General features: G+C 39.3%; 1 protein-coding gene across 2 annotated transcripts in view; it reads right to left on the bottom strand.

Moving 5' to 3' along the window:
• Positions 1-7465: 7465 nt before the first annotated feature.
• Positions 7466-21813, bottom strand: part of FLRT2 (fibronectin leucine rich transmembrane protein 2) — a 64686-nt gene continuing 50338 nt past the window's right edge. For both annotated transcript variants that reach the window (XM_073349358.2, XM_073349359.2), the window contains exon 2: positions 7466-12130. In XM_073349358.2, coding sequence (XP_073205459.1) covers positions 9722-11707 — 1986 coding nt within the window. In that variant the 5' untranslated portion in view covers positions 11708-12130 and the 3' untranslated portion in view covers positions 7466-9721. The remainder of the gene's footprint in view (positions 12131-21813) is intronic.

The following is a 21813-nucleotide window of genomic DNA, read 5'->3' as shown; positions in this document are numbered from 1 at the left end:
GCAGGGATGCAACCCCTTGTTCTGAGTGTCTCTAGCCTCTGATCACCAGAAGCTGGGAGTGGATGATAGGGAATGGACCACTCAATGATTGCCTGTTCACTCTGAAGCACCTGTGATTGATCACAGTTGGAAGACAGGATACTGGGCTGGATGGACCATTAATCTGATCCAGTATGTCCATTCTTATGTAACTTTATTTTAATGGAGAAAAAATTCCTCTCGTCAGTATCGCAAAGCAGAGAGAACTGTATGCTATATCATTCCTTGCATCACAAAACATTTGCCAGGTGATTCCAGAGTTTTTATTGTTAACAAATGAAACTGTGGATATATGAATCAGTTTATGATGATGAGACAAGGTTGAGCTTATAGCACTGCCACTGAGAATGGAATCCTGGTTTGACTTAAAAGCAATTTAGATATGTTGAAGGAGCAATAGAAAGAATAATATTGGAATGAAGAGGTTTCATTTTACTGTCTCTTTTTTAACCACACACTTTTTTTTTCTTAATTTTTTTCAAGTGTTTGAGAAAGTACTTTGCATTTTCGGAGACTATTTTATCATTTCATTTCCATGGTTGTAGTCAAGCAAATAATCACTTATATCTTATAGGAATGCAATTCATTTTAATTGTCCCTATGAAAACTTCATGAACCAGAGTTCACAGTTTGGAATGTCCTATATGTACCATAAGTGGATCTGATCTGAACACCGCAGAAACTGGGATGGGGGTGGGGAGGAGGGAGATTTGAATCAAACCAGACCTATCTCTAATATATATATACATTTCCACAGTACGTATCTGTATATTTCATCCATGTGGCATGATTTGTATATTCATTCAATAAAAATGCACTATGAACTCTGCCCATGATAACTGTATTTCATCTTCATAGGAAAATATAACTGTCATTTTTCACTGAGATCTCATCATTCACAGCACACAAATCATAACACTGTTTCTTTGGAGACATTCACCTGGTCCCATTTCACAGTGACACCTCATGTGACCATTGGCTCATTATCTAGTGATGTGGACTTACTTACATTGTACAAGAAATATGCCTTTTTGAGGGAATCATTGTGGCAAATGTCCCCTACCAACCAGATTTGTATCTAATTTAGCACCCGGGCTGGTATCTATCATTGAGAAGTCTAACACAAGCACCGAGATTGTCAGCGTTGTAGACGCATAAGACACTTGGGTTGAAACTTCATCTAGATTCTGTACTGTGTTCATTCTTCAAGACACTCCACACTTATGGAATAGAAAACAGGGTGTTGAGCCCGATTTTTGTTTTCACTGGTTATAGCAAACATTTCAATCACAATGTTCACAACAACTTGTGAAAATAAAATGAGTATATCAGTTCTTTAGTGTATGAATTCTTTCTCTACAGAGTGAGAAAAATAATTTATACCTTGATGCACATTGTCAAATCCTATACTCCTTCTTCAGGGTGAGAAGCCCTAAAGTAATATATAAGACTTGTATAAGTCAAACAGCATGTGGCCTGTATGATATGCACATCAAACGTCTAACATTTATCTGAGTTGTGTTCAGAAAACATGGGTGGATCCGTGCAACTAGGGAATACTTGGGCAAGTTATGAAGATACAAGCATACACTGTGTGCTTGTGTGTGTTCATAAAACTGCATCTTCTGTGCACTCATTGACTGTTTCCACTCACACATGCCCCCATTTTATGTGTGCAGCTTTAAATTTGAAAACGTGGATCAAGCTATTTGTTTTTTTCTGTACAAATTTTTAGTGTTGCATTTAATTCTTCCTGAAACCCAAGGAAGATAACCAAAATTACAAGGCGGCATATTGACAAAGTGTTCTGTCTAGCTCAAAAGCTTGTCTCTTTCACCGACAGATGTTGGTCCAATTAAAAGATATTACATCACCCACATTGTCTCTTTATAATGCAGTATATGGTCATATTGCCTTATTTAGTAATCTTATTTATTTTCATATGGGAATTCACTGGCCTGTGTTATGCAGGTCGTCAGACTAGGTTATTTTAATAATCCCTTCAGACCTCAAAATCTATGAGTGAGATCAATGGGGCCAGGATTATACCTTATGAGTATATATATATATTTCACTAATGGAAACTTTTTTAATGTGTGTGTGTGTGCGAGAGAGAGAGAGAGACTATATATATATATGTGTGTGTACGGTGTATAATGGAGCCATCAACAGTGACTCCATATTTAAGATCTTATTGAGAGTTGCACATCCATCCATGTTTCATACCTGGTTGAACACAGACTCCAAATCTCACAGAATAATTCTTCCTAGGACAACTGAACTTTTATATACTTTTTAAAGGAACACATTCACTAATTTTTGCTGAGGAAACATTGAGAAGTGTTCCCTGTATTAAAATTTGCTCTGTTTTCTTGTTTCTTTGGGTTCCTCTTGTTAGGCAACCACAGTTGTCATAAACTAGAAACACTACACACAGGCAAATATACATATCACATTCTGATAACATGTCAGATACCAGCCACTTTTGAAATATTCAAACTGAACATTTAAAGGATTGTTTCCCTTATTCAGATTAACAGTTTTTGGCTACACAAAGATTAGCTCATGAAAGTAACAGTGCCCATCCATCAACTACTTCCATTCTGACAGACAACAAAAATAAACTTTGAAAATGTTTCTATTTTATTTCTGGGTTTTTTTTCATAAACCTCTATCCTGCTGTCTATCCCATCTCTCTGTATTCTCATCTACCCCTGGTGAGACAGGTTGCTTAGAAAAGAGAATAGGAGTTGCTTCTGTAGGAGACAGACTGGGGAATCCTGGTGGGTGAGCAGCAATGTGTGTGTTAAGTCACACACATCCTTATACCGTGACTTGAACTTTGCAGGGCTTACAGAGAAAAAAAGAACTCATCAGTGAAGTGCAAAACTCTTGAAAAGAAACTTTTTTCTCAACATAAAAAATGACACAATTATAGGTTTGATATCGCAGGCCCTTCCAGGGCCAGAAGTGAGTGCTGTGTATATCATTGGAAGTTGGGAATCTTCTCAAATGTATAAATTTCCTTTCTGCAGTGTAGTTGTAGCTGTGTCAGTCCTAGGACATTAAAGAGACAAGGTGCGAGAAGTAATATATTTTACTGGACCACCTTCGGTTGTGAAAGAGACAAGCTTCTGAGCCACACAGAGCTCTTTTTCAGGTCTGGGAAAGGTAATCCCAGCATGACATGCTAAACAATCTGTTTCACCTTGCATTTTGTTAAGTAGTTAGCACATATTGTAAAGGACCATTCTAAACTCAGGCAGAAAAATGATAAAAAGACAAAAACACCCTATCACCTCTGGGTGAACACTTTTCACAAAGCAATCACTCTACATGTGACAATCTCAGTCCATATCCTCGAAGGAAAGGTATATAACACTTTCAAAAGACGAGGCTGGGCTTCAAAAAACGAGCTTAAATACTTTACTTTGCTAGACATTAAAAATCATGAACTTAACAGAGACACTGGATTTATGGCTTATTACAACAATCTGTAACCCACTAACCCCCTCTTTTTGTCCTATGATTGCACAGGTGTTAATGGGTCACTCCACCTTAAATGGTCCCTTACAATATGTGCTAACCACTCATCCTAAACAAACTATTCCACCTTGCATTTTGCTGTGACACTGGGAGTACATTTCCCAAACCTGAAGAAGAGCTCTGTGTGGCTCGAAAGTTTGTCTCCCTCAACAACAGAAGTTGGTCCAATAAAAGGCATTACCTCACCCACCTTGTCTCTCTAAACCTCCTGTATACACATATACTAGGTACTAGGTGTAGAAAAGCTGCCAACTATCCTATAGCTGAATCCTGTTCTTCTTGGGTCTCAACCAGAACTGAATTTTCTGGGAGAAACTGGAGGAGGAGGAATATTTCATTCCTGGAAAATAGATTAATGGGTAAAAGGGCAGGTTAGGCATTTCTCCTGTGGCTCTACAATTTCTCACATGGATTGGATATTACCTCTGCATACATACTTAGCATTTATGTATATACACATACTCTCTCTCACACACACACTATATGCAAACATTGTTACATTCTTGTCTTCTTGAACAGTGATTTCGTAAATACATATCAAGATGAGAATGTGTCTATAGCTAAAATAATCTTTCAGAAAATGACGCAAACAAGTAGTTCTCATTATAGGGGCAAAACTGCTTTGAATACAAAGAGATAAAACAAACAAGTCAGTTGGTTAGAATTTAAAGAGAGAGCAGAGTACAGCAAAACACTTTTTAAAAAATAAGCAAAAATGAAAATTTGGAATCCTGACCATATTTTTTTTACTCCATTCCCTTTTGGATGAAGTTTTGGACAAGATGAGATGTCTGAATTTTAATGCAGGTACTCATATAAACACAGCAGGGTTTTGTGGTGGTTTTTCTTTCCAATAAGTCTTTACCGATTAAGCCAACAAGATACTATATAATGTAGAATGGAGTTTTGACATGGCAGGTCTCAAAGATGGATAATGCAGGCTTCAAACCACTTGTACTCTCTTGTTATAGATAAAATATACCAAACACAAAGAACGAAATTTGCATATGTCTCAATTAATAACAATGTTTTATGATTATTTTTCAATTAATATCTGGGACTCAGTATTCATGACAATTTGTTCCATGCCTTGTGTGTATTCAAGAGGATCAGAATTTAACTCTAATGGGTTGTGTTTCTTCAGAGTCCCCAATATAGTCAATGTTTGCTGCATCCCGTTTGTGCTAGACTGCTGGGTGTGCTACTAGAAAGAACTGTCTTATTGAAGAAAAAATACAGTACCATGCTTGTGCAAAAACTTCACAAATAAATCTTTTACAAGCATCCCCTAGTGTCTTCTGTGGTCCAAACTGACCTCTCCTGTAGATCTTAGGGAAGGATGTCAGCTTCAGCTTCCTAGAATTATCCTTTGTGTAAAAAGGAGAGCATCAGACAGGATTTGATGAAGTTTAGAGCTAGCTACTTTTGGTTTTGGCACTAATTTCTGTTTTGTTTTTTCATGCAGCTGGAAAGATAAGTCATGAGTAAAACCATTATTCTTATATTCTAAAGTAAAACTTTAATGTCCCTGTTATAAGTTAGAGCAAAGAAATGCTATAAACTAAGGACTCAATGAAAATTAACCACTTCACTGTCAAAAGCTGAGACTGAAACTGCTATTTAGTGTCACTAAAAAAGTGTCTTACTTAGTTCCCTGAAGACTACACCAATTATACATTAAGAATTGGATTTCTTTGCTTGCAATTTTAGGCAGGATTCTTTCCTCAGACGGAGGATTTTTCTCACTCTGATAAAGATATAAAATGATTGAAAAAAAAAAAAGAAAAGAAAAAGTGAGCTGGTCCAGTAGCAAATGGAACTGTAGCATTAGCTACTTCATTGTCATATTTGATATCAGGTTCATTTTATGTATTTATTGTCCCATGAAGAAAACTCCTAATGTATTTTCAGCCAGGGGAAGCGAGGAATACAGAACATAAATATTCTTACAAAGGAGTCCATGGACAGCCTCTTCAATGCAAACCATACAGTTTAAAGATGTGTGACCTCCAGCTGTTTGTTTCTGCTTTTAAGCTACATGCTGTGAATGTTTGTCACATTGACAGAGTATATGAAAATTGAGACTAGTCTGTAAAGAAAAAAGTCTTTGGAAAACCAATGCAGTGACTACAAATAACAGCTGTTGTGATGTTTTCATGATATTTAATTTACATCATTTCATTTCAACCCTTTTTTATTCCCCACAGTGATCTGTTCTATATATTCACATGAGGTGAATGGGTCTATTATAAAAAAATGGATCAGATTTTCATTCATGCGCAAGTCCAACTCCTGAGCACATAGACCCTAATAAATGTGTACAACCCAGATCTATGGAAATCAGGATTAGCAAATGCACATTTCAGAGGTTCTGCTTGGGTTTTGTGTGTACACATTTGAAACTTTTCTCCATGGTGTATGCTAGCTAATGTAAGTATGCAGATCTTACGCTAATTGAGGCAGATCCCATAATCTGCAGCATTAATGAAGCCTGTTTGGAATATACTGTGTACAAGATGAAAGCTTGTGATATTATTTTAATATTAAATGTCCAATCACAAAAAATATCTTTGTCAACATTTATTTTTAGCTGAGAGGTTCCCAATCTTTTCAGGCATTTTACCAGACTCAGACTTCAGCTAGTGCCTATCACCTGCTTAGAATCATAGAATCGAAGGGAACACAAGGGTCATCTAGTCTAACCCCCTGCCAAGATGCAGGATTTGTGGTGTCTAAACCATCCAAGACAGATGGTGATCCAGCCTCTTTTGAAAACCTCCACCAAATGAAGCTTTGTCAACTATGTACTAAAATGGAGTTTGAGCTGTTTGTATAACTGTGGAACCGAATTGGAAACAATCCAAACTTTGTTGTGTGTTGGAGAGTGCTCAAATGGAGGAGAGGTGGGTAACAGTTAGAGGTAACAAAAATACTTCCAAAACATATATCTAAACATTTGTTTAGCTAGTACTCCCAGTTCTTTCAATTTGTTTTTCAGGGAAATCTGGTACAGATTTTTTTTTTCAACATAACGTTCATGTAAAATGAGTCCAATGAACACTCCATGCCAATATGTTTGCACAAGGGTTCACTACCCGAAGCCCAAACTCTGTCATTTTTAAAATTTCTTGGATTTCCCTCCTGCTGTTTATAAAAGTTCCCATCATCAGACAGGGAGCAGAATTAATGACATGTGATTTAGCAGGCCCAGTCACGCACCATGAATAATCCAAGAGGTAGTCAAACTGAACAGTTTGTGAACAACCCCTAGTCTGGATCACATTCACATGAGTATTCATCAAACAATTTTTAAATAGCAAGCACAATCATATCAATCAATCTGTGCATAGATAATTCACAATGGGAAATAAAGGGCTAAACTCACTGAAGAAGTAATTTGGTGTGAATAATTCACCTAGCTCTAGTAACTATGATATACTAAGCTGTATGATATACTACAGTACAGCTGATTATAATTACAGAAGAGAAAAGTATTTACGGCATCAGACATCGAAGCATGAAGTACCAGTACTGGTATACATACCAATGATTGGGAACCATTATTAAATATGTGAGATGGCTTTTTCAAACCAAACATATAACTAGCTAGTTCAGTGAAATTAAAAACTACATCCATGCCCAGAATGAATTCACTAACTCTACTTAATCTAAAATAAACGTTCATGTATACCGCATGCCACAGGTGTGTGCACATGCACATGTCCTACTGCTCGTCGTGTGGGGCCTTGGCAGCTAAAACATATTAAACAAAACAAACAAAAAAATACAGCCTGCTCTCAGTTATCTTGAGTAAATAGGTCACATACTAAGAAAAAACACTTTGCATAGACTTTTCTAGCTAAAATTACACAATTTGAGATCATATGGCAGCCTTTTATTCAGCAAAATTTCAGTGACTTTACTATTACAGTAGCCACACAGGTTGCCTAAAATACCGGTTATAGCCTGACAAAATAGCAAATATACAGAATATAGAATGGAATTCCAAAATGGGATTATAAAAGGTGTCGGCGGGGAGGGCGTAGTTCCTCAGATAATGATTGTACTCTGCCATCTACAACTAAAGATCAGATTAATCTCTTCAGTGCAGAAGAGAAATGTTTTTATGGCATTTTAGAAGTTGCACGCTTAAAGACTGCTGGGATTCAGGGATGGGCATGGTGAAATTCATGGAGGAAGGGACCACAGCTCTCTCTCCCAACATAAGAAGCCACCAATGATCATATAATCCTAAATTTTTCAGAGTGATTTTGTTAAATCTCTAATTAATGAGCCATTTTTAGTGGAATACCAACTTTTGCTGGACCTTTCTGTGCTCTCTGTGGCAAGCATGCATGCATGCATTCCCTTCTCCCTTGGAAAACATTTAGAAAACAAGCCCTGTGAGCTTTTTGTATGAGGGGCTTACGGATATTTGTGTGGCCTTCTTCCTCTTTGTTGTGAACGTGTGTGTGTTCCCTACGCTCAGGAGACAGAGTGAGCCAAAGTGTTAAAAAATAGAATTAAAAAAAAATCAAATCCATCACTGAGCTGGCAAGAGAACCAGAGCTTTTGGCAAGCACAGGAGTCAGGAGTTGCTGGAACGTTATGTAACTTTCAGAGAAACATCATGATTTTAGTAGAAGCACGATGTTCCATATAGCATGTGTCAAGCTCAGGGATGCAGAATTGATTCCAACTGAAGAGCTGAGGGCAAAAGTGAGCAAAATCTAGGCCCAAATGCTACTTTTAAAGCACAGATCATTGTTGAAAAAGTGGCCAACAGACTAAGGATTGAAGAAGGGAGAGTAAAAGGGGTAGCGTGGACTAGTATCCATGCAAATCCCTCAACTCACCAAATGTTTAGTTAGTGCCTATCTTCATTCACTTAAAACAACAGGACTTTGATGTGATTATTTCACTGAAGTTAATTCAGTTCATAGTAGGTCTGAGAGCCTTTCAAAAAACAAACACACAAACAAACAAACAAAAGCTTTCTCGCTTGCCAGGTGGTTTCTTCCTAGTTCTCTGTACTGAACTTTATTCAAGCCACTAAATCACTCAGGGCCTAATCCAAAATCCACAGAAGCCAGTGGAAGACTTTCTATGGATCTCCTTGGATTTTTGCATGAGGTTTTCAGTGATTTGGAAGGGTATATTGCCACTAAGTCATGGCAAATACCATAGGATTTGGACTTTTCATGTCAATAGGAGTTGACGGCACTTAGCAAGTCATAGGTGCAGGCCTTATCTGAACATGCTAGTTCTGCGAAAGTTGCTCTCTCAGAAGGTGATGTGATATGATGAGAGCCACCTGATAGCTAGTGAGCACCCTCATTTCCCATTGAAATTGGTTAGAAAATGTGTAAAACTTCTTAATTTTAATGAAAAATTGGGAAAAAAATTCTCATGAAAATGTATCTGATATTTTGGGACCATTTTCTGACTAGCTCTTATGAATAGAAATACAGGGAACTCTGAATCTTGCAGAAAGTGTTTGATACTTTGTTTCCATCCATATTAAAAAAAAAAATACACCACTGAAACAGCCTCTCTGGTAGCACTTCAGAACTCCCACTTCTAGGTGGAACCAGGAAATACAGAGGCAGGTGAAAGTGACAGATAAGGAACAGAGTTACTCCAACTTGTTTGAACCCCAGAAGAAGTTCATTATGAGTTTGGGTGAGAGGGTTGTACTCATTTTATTAGAACTGGCTTTGCCCATCCCTAGTGACCCTGTTTTAATGAACACTTATGTCCTGTACCAGGGGACTACCTAGGGACCTACATCCTTCAGACAACTTCGACAGCAAAGTGGTTAATGTTTGAAGAATGAGTTTTTCTATCCTTTGCCATGGCATTGGGTTCTTATTGTACAACCCTGTACAGTACTTCAGCAATATTTTTTAAAGATTTAAAAAGCAAAGAGTTACAAAACTATTTGCAATTAACTTGAAATAGAAAAGATAGCACTTTTTTTTAAATCCCATTATATAGTACACCGTATAAATTACAGAGTATTCAAATGCACAAATGCATCTGTGTAACATTTATCAAATGTAATTTGTTGTGTGTGGATTTTTTTTTCTCCAGAGTTTTTGCTCATAGTTCTATGCATCTCGCTTTCCCCTCACTATCACGTATGACAGTGGTCCAGATCTGAGACACTGCTGTTGCAGTACCGCATGCTGTTGGGGATGTGGCAGTCTGTGTAGTTAATTCCCCCGTTTGGGGTATAAATGGGCTGCAGTCTGAAATCTCCTTTAAGGAGCTGATCATTATTTAAGGAGACAATCTGGAAGCTGGTTTCCGTCATCTCCAGGATGGAGTTGTCCTTCTTGGTCCCCGCCTCGCAATAGTCATCTTTCCGCCGGCCCCGGTTGTATTTCCACTTCTGGGAGGTGTAGCGCCCCTTTTTATGCATGTGCCAGCAAAAGATGCTGAGCAGGACCACGAGCACAAATATCACTGCACCCCCAATCAAGCCTGCCAGCAAAAAGGGGGAGCCCATATTCTGAGAAGTCGTCTGCTCATGGCTGGAGGCTGTGTTGCTGCCATTGTTTAAGTGGGAAGCCTTGGTTGTGGCTTCTGAACAGACAGTGTCTTCTCCAGCTCGGTAATTATTAAAAGCATCCAGTGGAACCAAACAAATCCGATAAGTGGATTTGGGTTCGAGATTCACCAAGCTTACATGTTGTTTCTCACCACTTACTATCCGTTCTTGAACAATGCCCCCTACCAGGCTGTGGCCCATTTTAACCCATGTGAGTTTGTACGCCATCACAGTAAAAAGGGACAGCCAGTTGACCTGGATGCAAGTGTCATTCACAAAATGGATGGAGAGTTGGATCCGTTCGGAAATGGGAGGGGTCACCATTTCTCCACCCTCCCTGTCAGGCACAGTGGGGAGTGTGGATGTGGTGGGCGGGAGAGGACTGTATTTATCACTTGGAGTTGGAACTGATGAAGTGGGAACCAGTGTAGTTGGCAAGGTGGCAGCAGGGGCTGGGGTGATAAGTGGCAGACCAGGAGTGGTGGTGGGGCATGACAACATATTCATGTTGAGCTCCCTGACAGCCATACCTCGGACCTGTTCTGGTCCCTGGCACATAAAACCCCGGACATTGATGGATGAGGGAATAAATTTGAGCCATTCAGTGACCCATTTAATACTGCAGTCACATAACCAGGGATTATTCCGCGCAGTGAGCTGCTTCAGGTTGTGGAGGTTATCAAAGACCCCTTTCACCAGCATCCGGAGCTGATTGTTGGAAATATCGAGCCGCTCCAGCTTGTGGAGGTTTGAAAAGGCTGAAAGTGGTATGTGGGTTATCTGGTTGTCCTGCAGATAGAGCCTCAGCAGATGTGTACCTGGAAGATCAGGGGGAGGATAGGATAGTGAATTCCGTACTATTGAGAATTCCTTGAGCTTGGTCAGATGGCTGAAGGTACCCTCAGCTATACCTTTATTTGTAAGGAGATTGCCATCCACAATAAGACGTTCCAAGCTCGTGAGATTCTGGAAGGCCATGTCTGAAATTATGGCAATTCGGTTTTCATCAACTCGTAATTCTTGTAAGTCCACTGGAAGGCCAACAGGTACACTGCTCAAGTGATTCTTAGACAAGAACAGAAGCTTGAGGCTGACAGCTTCCCGAAATGCTCCATCCTCAACCCCTACAGTAGAGATGGAGTTGTCATCTAGGTGCAGCTCTTCCAGCTTCAGTAGCTGGGCCAGGGCAGCCCGAGAAATGGTTTGAATGTTGTTTTCCTGCAGGTGGAGAACCCTGACATTCTTGGGCAGGTTCATGGGAAACTCATCCAATTGGTTACCATACAGGTAGACCGTGTGCACAGACTGGACATTGTGCAGCTCTGCAGGGAAGCCAGCATTATTAATTTGGTTATTGTGGAGGTAGAGTACGGTTACACCCTCCGGTATCCCAAGAGGCACTGAGGTCAAGCTTCGCTCATTACAGTAGACAAAGTTTCGGTCACAGCGGCACACATTTGGACAGGCCAAAGTTTTGGAGACCTGCATGCAGAGCCCCAGGAAAATTATTAGCCAGGATTTCAGGAAAGCAGCCCAATCTTTGGACCACATTCTCGTCCACGGGCCCATTTTGAACTTAAAGAAATGGAATACCAAAGAAAAAGAAATTAAAACAATGATAAAGAACAGGTAGTGAAAACTCAGGTTACTGGAATTGCCTTGTATTTGTGTCCAGTGATCAGGTCAGAGGTAAAGTCTTGGAGGCTAACTGTGAAATAATCCTTTTATGATTGGCCTGCCTTCTGCTCTTCATAGGAAAGCCACAGTCTTATTAGCCAGGGTTACACACTTTGCTGCCTTCCTCCATGTGTACTGAAAGAAGCAGTAGCTGTGTCTTTCAAGGTAGGCAACCGTCAATTTAAAGCTACCAAAAGTCGTCAGGAGAAAGGTTGACTGGACCGTAGTTCCTTTCTCTGAAGCAAGGTAGTGGTGCACTCAGCTTTCTTCAGCCTCCAAGGTCTTCATTTCAGCTTGATGATGGATATGAAAAGCCTGTTAAAGAAAAACAAGAGAGGAAATTAAATAACATGATATGTTTAGTAGAGAAGAACATCAATGGAAGAATATTCTGTTCACACAACATATAACTCTTTGGAGTTTTGGAAATAGCTATGCTATTAAACAGTGAGTTAATATTACTTCAGAAATATTCTAATAATATATTAGATCCAAACTCCTTTGCAGTGATGGAAGCTCAATGAAAATTAACCACTTCACTGTCAAAAGCTGAGATTGAAAGTGCTAGTTAGCGTCACTAATAAAGCACATTATTCAGTCCCCTGAAGGCTACACGAAAAACACATTAAGAATTGGATTTCTTTGCTTGCAATATTAGGAGCGATTCTTTCCCCAGATGGATGAATTTTCTCACTCTGATAAAGACATAAAATGATTGGGGGGAAAAGTGAGCTGATCCAGTAGCAAATGGAACTGTGGCATTAGCTACTTTCTTATCATATTTGATATCGGATTTGTTTTATCCATTTATTGTCCCACAAGGAAAACTCCTAATCTATTTTCAGCCAGGGGGAACAGGGGAGTACAGAACATAAATATTCTTACAAAGGAGTCCATGGATGGCCTTCTAAATACAAGCCATACAGCTTAAAGATGTGTAACCACCAGGTGTTCGTTTTAAGCTACATGCTGCGAATGTTTGTTACGTTGACAGAGTATATGAAAATTGGGACTAGTTTGTAAAGAAAAAAGTCTTTGGAAAACCAATGCAGTGAGTACAAATCATAGATGTTGTGATTTTTCATATTTAATTTACATCATTTCATTTCAACCCTTTTTATTCCCCGCAGTGATCTGTTCTATATATTCACATGAGGTGAATGGGTTTATTGTAAAAAATGGTTCAGACATTCATTTGTGCACAAGTCCAACTCCTGAGCGCACAGACCCTAATGAATATGTACAATCCATGATTTCAGTGAGGTTTGGATCAGTTCCTTATGTTTGCATATAACATTCTCATATTAAAACTCATACATTTTAATTTAAAAAGGCTTAAGTATTTTCTCGTTTTGAAAAAAAAGAAAAAGAAATTGACTCTGCCCCTGTGAGTCAATAAGAGTTATGTCATTGACATCAATGGGAAGAGGATCAAGCCCTAATTAATGAATCACACTGTATACTTTTTCTTTTCATTTAATCTCCTTTTCTGATCTGTTCTGTTCAGATCTCTCCATGTTCCCATGTATTTCCTTCTCTGCCCCAGTACACTCTAAGGGCTTGGCTACACTTGCAAGTTAGAGTGCATTAAATCAGCCCCAGGTGCCCTAACTCTTGAGGTGTCCACACTGGTAAGGCTGGTAGAGCGTTTGAACTCTGCAGCTGGAGCGCTCCTGTTAATCCACCTCCATGAGAAGCATAAAGATTGCTGCACCCCGGCTGAAGCACCTGGGTGTCAGTGTGGTTGACATGTTGCATTACTGCGCTGTGATTGGCCTCTGGAAATGTCCCATAATCCCCTGAAGTCAAGTGGCTACTCTTCTCATTGTTTTGAACTCGGTTGCAGGCATGCACATATCCCCCTTCAAAGCTCCATTTCTGACAGCCGGCATGCTTATCTGCTCCAGGACAAAGCAAACCATTACTGTGGAATGCTGCTGCTGTGAGTGTGTTTGAGAGAGAGAGAGGCAGGGGAGCGGAGGACGGTCTGCTGCTGTCTGAACTTACAAGACAGCATGCTGATACACTCTCTGTCCCCCAAAACACACTGTCTCTCCCCCCACATGCACACAACACGCTCCCTGTCACACTCCCTCCTGCATTTGAACAGCACGCTGCAGCCACTTGTACACTGGGATAGCTACCGCAATGCACTGCTGTTTGTGGCATGTTGCAAGAGCTGCTAACGTGGCCACACCAGTGCACTTGCAGCTGACAGTGTAAACACACGGCAGCGTTTTCCCTGCTGAGGTCTCTGAAGGCTGGTTTAACTCCCAGCGCTCTACATCTGCAAGTGTAGCCAAGCCCTAAGTATCTACCACTTCACCTTAATGGATTATCAGCAGATCATCTGAGTATTTTTACTAAACCTATCAGCAGCGAAATAGTTAATAATGCTGGCACTCACACTGACATCATTAGACTTAAGAACTAATATTCCATTGAGAGGAACAAGGTAGTTTACACAAGTCAAAGTTATTATTTTATGATATCAGCACAGATTCAGAAATGCAACACTGTAGCAGTTCATATTTGGAGGGTTTTCTTTGCAACCATGAAAGTTAGACACTTATTTTATTTAAAATGAAGCTTAGATTCTGCTACATAGGTCTATGACAGTGGGTGGATTCTGCAGAAAATTCCTTTGCACTAGAATACATGAGATTTTGAACATATGTTTTTCTCCCTGGCTTGTGCCTCTTAATTTCTCTCTCCTTATGGTATTATTTATTGTTCAACTTTATAACTGAATTTTTTAACTCTGTAAAGCAATTTGAGCAGGGGATTGGACTAGATGACCTCCTGAGGTCTTTTCCAACCCTAATATCTATGATTCTATGATTTGGAATACAGTAGCTATGAAAGATACTTCATGAGTAGGGTCCTTCATTTTCAGTTTTTATTTTATTTAATTTTTCCTGGGAATTTATCAGTGTTTATTACGACAAAAACAGGTGAAAATCAGTGCAAAAAACTATTAATAATTGTTCTGGGTAAATATCAGGGTTTATTTTGGTGGATGGAAAGACGGGAAAAAGTATTTAGTAGATTAACACTTTGAATTCCGATGATCAATGTAATTTGCTGCAGAACAAAAACAGAACTCAAAACACTAGGCCACCTCTGAGTTTAAGAAAACAATATAGCTCTAATCCCCAAATAAAACTTTTCATTTGAATAAACAGTTTATTGTTGTCGACTTAGAACTATTAGCCTATAAATATTTAATAATTGGTCCACACCATTAGCAGCACATTCACTCAACTTCAGCCTTTTCTCCTGTTTTTGTCTTTTTAAAACTTTCATGTACTTCCTTGTGTTCTGAATCGTATTCTGATACAGACTTTTGTTTTCTTCCCATTTTAGTGTGTCAGATCTTTAAACTGTTATCTGTTAACAGCTTGAAATGTGTATGTGATGGGAGTGAGATTCATCAGTACATTCAGATGCTCACACACTTCGAAGCTTGTGTGCGTGCCTGTTTGTTTATTGTGTGCATCTTCTAAACTAACACATAGCCTTACTTCAACAGGCAGCTTTGCATATACACACAGACTAATGTATTATTGTAATACATATATCTCATGAAAAATGTATTGTATTTTCCTAATAAAACAAGTACATTTTATATATTTGAATTATACAAAAGTAGGGTGAAAATCAGATAAAAATGAATAATACTTTTTGTAAAACCCAGTAATTTTTCAGAAAAAATCTGTGTAAACTGAAAACAAAGGAGCTTATACATAAGGTAGTGTTGCCTTGTTAAAGCTACCCTGTCCCTAATACTTAAGCCTCAGTACAGATGTCTTAAATAATTGCATTACCCTACCACACCTTGCTTAATGCAATCTGAAATTCATGAGCCAAATACTGAGGTGCTGATCATCCATTGATCTCAGCTGAAATTGCGGGTACTCAGTTCTTTTCAGGATTTGGACCAAAAGACAACTGTTGAAAGAATAGGAGTACTTGTGGCACCTTAGAGACTAAGGGCTATCACCAGCAGGAGAGTGAATTTGTGGGGGGGGGTGGAGGGTGAGAAAACCTGGATTTATGCTGGAAATGGCCCAACCTGATGATCACTTTAGATAAGCTATTACCAGCAGGACAGTGGGGTGGGAGGAGGTATTGTTTCATATTCTCTGTGTGTATATAAAGTCTGCTGCAGTTTCCACGGTATGCATCCGATGAAGTGAGCTGTAGCTCACGAAAGCTCATGCTCAAATAAATTGGTTAGTCTCTAAGGTGCCACAAGTACTCCTTTTCTTTTTGCGAATACAGACTAACACGGCTGTTACTCTGAAACCTGTTGAAAGAATGTCTCTTCAAAAAGAAATATGAGTAATTACAACAGGCACTCAGTATGGTATTGAGGGGGACAGGAAAACCTAGCTGAATAAGGATATCCTCTTTAAAAACTCTTGTCTCTTTTCAAATAGCATAGTGGCATTCATCTCTAAATGTAGTGCAAGAACTTTAATTCAGGAGCAAACAGCATCTTAAAGCTTATACCTGTACTACTGCCATAGAATGCACAGTGTGTCCCAAATGCTGCCCTTGGGAACGCTACGGTTTGGGAGTTTAGTAACTGTGTTTCGGAGCCGAGATATTATAGCCTTACAACAGGAAACTTTGTACTTGAAGATTATTGTGGTTATTTGGAAGGCTCATCAGGTGTCAGCCCCTAGGCTAAAACAGTTAGAGCTAAAAAGCAAGCACCAGAATAGTCTCCTAGCTTCTTATTATGCATCCAAATGATAAATTTACCACATACCTTTACTGTATGCCATGCTCCTATAGAAACAGAAAGATTAGCTAACCTGCTGCTCAAGGCTTTGCTTTCTTGCAGGCCTATTTCCGTCAAGAGCGGTTGCTTTTCAATTATGTAAGATGACGTGATGCTGTAGAGAAACTCTAACAGGATTACATTCTAACATGAGTCTGAGTGTGACAGTTTATCCTCCTTTAATATGGCCAGGCTCCCATCTAGATCATGCTGTCCTAATCAGTCAGGACAATTTCTACATAAAATGATGAAGGGCTCACAGAGTCTTTTTCGAGATGCTTGGGACCACACAGCGTGACAGTGGCTCCCACAAGCCTATTCTGTGATTGGAAGTAGCCTGTGTGTGTCAGCAGAGTCTAAAGGAGAAATCACAGGGTACTGTGGTTTTTCCTCCACTTGCTAAAGAAATTGGGTTTAATTCAGCCCTGGAATATGTTGGAGAACCCACCTGTAGAGGGATTGACAGTCAATCGTACTGTCTGCCTTCACAAGAAGCCCACAGGGGGTCACAGTCACACTGAAAGTAAGTGTAACTGGTATATAGGCCTTGTATTGGCCCCAAGCAATGGGATGAATTTCACCCTCACAGAGGAAGCACACAAAAAAAGATATTATAATTCCTACCTATTAAAGAAAAGCAACACACGCAATGCTGCTCATTAGGTAATACACTTAGAAGACCTTCGATTGACCAGTCATTTAAGAATACCAGCACTGGCTGTGCTCACAAGAAGCTGGTGCTTTGGGGTTTATCTCTTGTTGTGGTTATACAGGTTTTGCCTTCATAAATCTTTGAAAAGTTTCCTGCAACATGTTTTCTCCCCTTTTAACTGCTGTGGAAATGACTCTGTTTTATTAAATCCAGGATACTAAACTCCAGCCAGTGGTGGTTAATAAACTGAGACTATAAAACTCATAGTACAGAAAATAGGCATTGTCACTCAGTCAGTAACCACGGCTGATTGTATTAAGCAACAGCACAAGGACAAATCTAATCAGACATTTATGACTTCAGTGTTGACTGTGGTGTGACAGACGAAAAGAATAGGAGAAAAGGTGCAAATGAAAGTGTTTAATGGAATTCTAAGGGAAATAGTTTATCCCATTATCATGCTGCAATTGTTATTATTAGTGTTAGATATGTATTTTACAGTAGAACTCAGAGGCCTCAATCCAAATGGAAGCTCCTTTATGGTAGGAACTGTACTATAGGTCTCTACCCCAAATTGCTGAAAATGTAAGTTGAGGCTTTCAGTTAAAGAATAGGCAGTCTGCTTGGTTAAACAAAATAACACTGCAGGGGTTACAGTCATAGTTCAATCCAGGCCTAAGCAAACTCCAAGGAATTGGAAAAGCTGAAGCAGTTGATCTGTGGCTAATTTTCAACACTGAAGGCAGGTAGAATACTAACAAATACTCACACGTTCTCCCATTGCTGTGCTGTACTCAGGAAGGCAACTATTGTTTCCTCATTCAGATCTGTCCATCCCAAAGACCTTCTTTCATGAGGTGTACAAGAAACTAGCTTACCATCTGCTAGTAAACTTCTCATTTGTGGAGGTCAAATGTTGGGAGGGAGGAAAATCGAGGCACTCTGCATGGCCAAAGCTCAGCACTTTATTTTAGCCAGTTTCATTATTTGGGGGCAAATGATTCATGAATTACAAATGCTTGTGGTTGGAAAAACTCAGACACTGGATCTGAAGCTGAGATTTGCTGCTGGAGGGAACTGTGGAGAAAGGGTAGGGAGAGGGGATCTAGGGTGTTTAGGTTAAAATAGAACCATCAATAACTAAATAAATACATGTGCCTGTCATCATCCTAATCACTGCTGTATACCTCCACAACCTTTATCTTTCACGGCAGGGACTGTTTCTTCTACTCTGGAAAGGGTCCAGCACGTTTCAGACCCTAGTGCAGTAGAAATAATAAACACTCAGAAGATACAAAGGGTCAAATAATAGGGATGAATGAACTGGTTTGGAATAAATAAGAACACACATACACACACTTTATGCACCCATGTTTGAAAATTGCAGCTTAAGGGCCTGATCCTGCAACCACTGAAGTCAATAGCAAAGCTGCCATTCGCTTCTTGGGGGGAGCGCACCTTAAACATCCTCAAAGCTACCTTATTGTCCTCCTTCATTTCCAGACAAGATGGCTACAGGTTAATAGTTAGGCACCTTTTGTGCAGAGATCAAAGCTTGTCATCCTGCCCAATATTATCTTATTGTTTCCTTCTGCTCCCCCATCTATCTGCATCCACCTGTTATCTTATACTTCGCTTGTCTTATACTTCACTTGTAAGCTCTTTGTGGCAAGGACTGTTTCTTTGTTCTGCATTTATACAGTGCCTAGCACAATAGGGTCCAGGTCCATGACTAGGGCTCCTAGGTGCCATCACAGTACTATAACTGCTACTACTCTTTCAGTGGTACAGAATCAGGCCCCCAAATGACTTATCCACTCCCCCCAAAAATCTATATGAGAACTTAGAAATCCTGACTCCTTGTCCAATATTCCAATCACCCAGCACCAATTTGCCTGGAGATGCTTACATTTTTCTAAACCTATCCTGACTGTCTCTGTACCTTGCACATTATAGGTGACAATGCCAGCAGCAACCAAAAAGTTCAATGATAAATCCACCCTCGTTTAGAATTATTACAAGTGAATCAATCCTATTCAGCATAAATCTATTCTGAATACATCTATTGTATCCTAGAGTAGAATAAGGTCATAATCAAGTCATGATCTCACCTCAAACCTTTATCATGTACAGTATGTTCAGACTATTATGTACAGAACTGAATAACAGCAAGAAGAAAAAAACCTAATTACATTCCTTTGGAGCCTAGAATAGTCTCTGTTACAGTAACTTGGACCTGTTTTTATATCATCTGATAACAAAAGATAATTATGGAATAATACATGCTACAGCCCTCTGTCTATATAAATCCTGTATATGCTCATTCTCAATGCACATCTACAAATGAATGGACATTATGTTCTCCTAAATTGATTAAGAGCCTAAGAAGACGATTTATTGCACGTCTTTCCATATGAGTTATTTGGTTTTGAAACTGGAATTGGAAAATTCATGGCATAAGATCTATGCATCAAAGGAGTTGATTAGAATATAAATGGACACATTATCAAAGAACCAGCGTGCCTTTGTAATAAGCCTTATCACATGTATCCATGGATAGTCTCTCTCTCTCTCTCTCTCTCTCTCTCTCTAAATGTAGAGGAGAGGAGGAGAAAGGCAGGAGTGGAAAGATGTTCCATCCTTGATCTCCCCTTATCCTAAAGGAGACAACCCTTGTCATGACCATCTTCTGGGGAAAGGAAAACATAAGGTATCTCCTTGCAGCTGCTGTAGAGCAGACACAGTGAAGTCAATGGAGGCAGATTTTCTGTAAGCAAGGTATCAGTCCCATAGCAATACTGAGGCTGTTATCAAAATGACTCAGCAGAGATAAGTAGATATTTCTACCCCCAAATCTCCGTCTTTTCACACCTGTTTAATTGCTGAGGACATTTCTTATTCAACTTATTCATAAATGATCTGGAGAAAGGGATAAACAGTGAGGTGACAAAGTTTGAAGATGATACTAAACTGCTCAAGATAGTTAAGACCAAAGCAGATTGTGAAGAACTTCAAAAAGATCTCACAAAACTAACTGATGGGCAACAAAATGGCAAATGAAATTTAATGTGGATAAATGTAAAGTAATGCACATTGAAAAAAATATACATTTTTTCTGTACAACTATACATACAAGATGATGGGGGCTAATTTAGCTACAACTTATCAGGAGAAAGATCTTGGAGTCATCGTGGATAGTTCTCTGAAGACGTCCACACAGTGTGCAGCAGCAATCAAAAAAGCAAACAGGATGTTAGGAATCATTAAAAAAGGGATAGAGAATAAGATGAAGAATATCTTATTGCCGTTATATAAATCCATGGTACACCCACATCTTGAATACTGCATACAGATATGGTCCCCTCATCTCAAAAAAGATATACTGGCATTAGAAAAAGATCAGAAAAGGGCAACTAAAATGATTAGGGATTTGGAACGGGTCCCATATGAGGAGAGATTAAAGAGGCTAGGACTTTTCAGCTTGGAAAAGAGGAGACTAAGGGGGGATATGATAGAGGTATATAAAATCATGAGTGGTGTGGAGAAAGTGAATAAGGAAAAGTTATTTACTTGCTCCCATAATAAAACGACTAGGGGCCACGAAATGAAATTAATGAGTAGCAGGTTTAAAACAAATAAAAGGAAGTTCTTCTTCACTCACCGCACAGTCAACCTGTGGAACTCCTTGCCTGAGGAGGTTGTGAAGGCTAGGACTATAACAGGGTTTAAAAGAGAACTGGATAAATTCATGGAGGTTAAGTCCATTAATGGCTATTAGCCAAGATGGGTAAGGAATGGTGTCCCTAGCCTCTGTTTGTCAGAGGGTAGAGATGGATGGCAGGAGAGAGATCACTTTGTCATTACCTGTTAGGTTCACTCCCTCTGGGGCACCTGGCATCGGCCACTGTCGGTAGACAGGATACTGGGCTGGATGGACCCTTGGTCTGACCCAGTATGGCCATTCTTATGTTCTTATGTTTATGTTCTGCTTTTGCTTGCCAACCAGCACTGGCAATTTTTCTCATAAACACTGATGCAGCACCTGGCTGGAGGAAATTTAAATGGATTTGGGCTGGCATTGTTGTGGAAACGTCAGCATATTCTTGGAGACAATTTAAGAAATGGTGCTAATGATAAAATATATTTAAGGAGACTTCAGACAGAGCATCTTTCTACTCCTTTTATCTCTATCAAACTATAGCCATACAATTTTTTTTAAAAGAGAAATTTCTTATAAAGACACAAGCTTCAGGAAATCCCTTCATTAAAAACAAAACAAAGCATGATGTTATCATTGACAAAAGCTTTATCTTTTGAAATTCAGGCCATGTTCAGATTCCCTAAAATTGCCAAACGACAGCAACCCACTATCTTTGTAGCTGCCACTAGGGGGACCTATTACAGCAGCAAACTTTTTTTTACTCCACCAAAACAAAATAAAACAAAACACATCCTAAAATACTTTGGGAAAAGGGGAGGCTATACAGGAAGGATGGGCTCCACCTAAACCAAAATTGAATCAGTTTGCTGGCTCTTAAAATTAAAAAGGTCATAGAA

Source organism: Lepidochelys kempii, chromosome 6 (assembly GCF_965140285.1).
Source record: "Lepidochelys kempii isolate rLepKem1 chromosome 6, rLepKem1.hap1, whole genome shotgun sequence".
NCBI classification, from domain to species: Eukaryota; Metazoa; Chordata; order Testudines; family Cheloniidae; genus Lepidochelys; species Lepidochelys kempii.
This window is presented reverse-complemented; position numbering and strand designations above follow the sequence as displayed.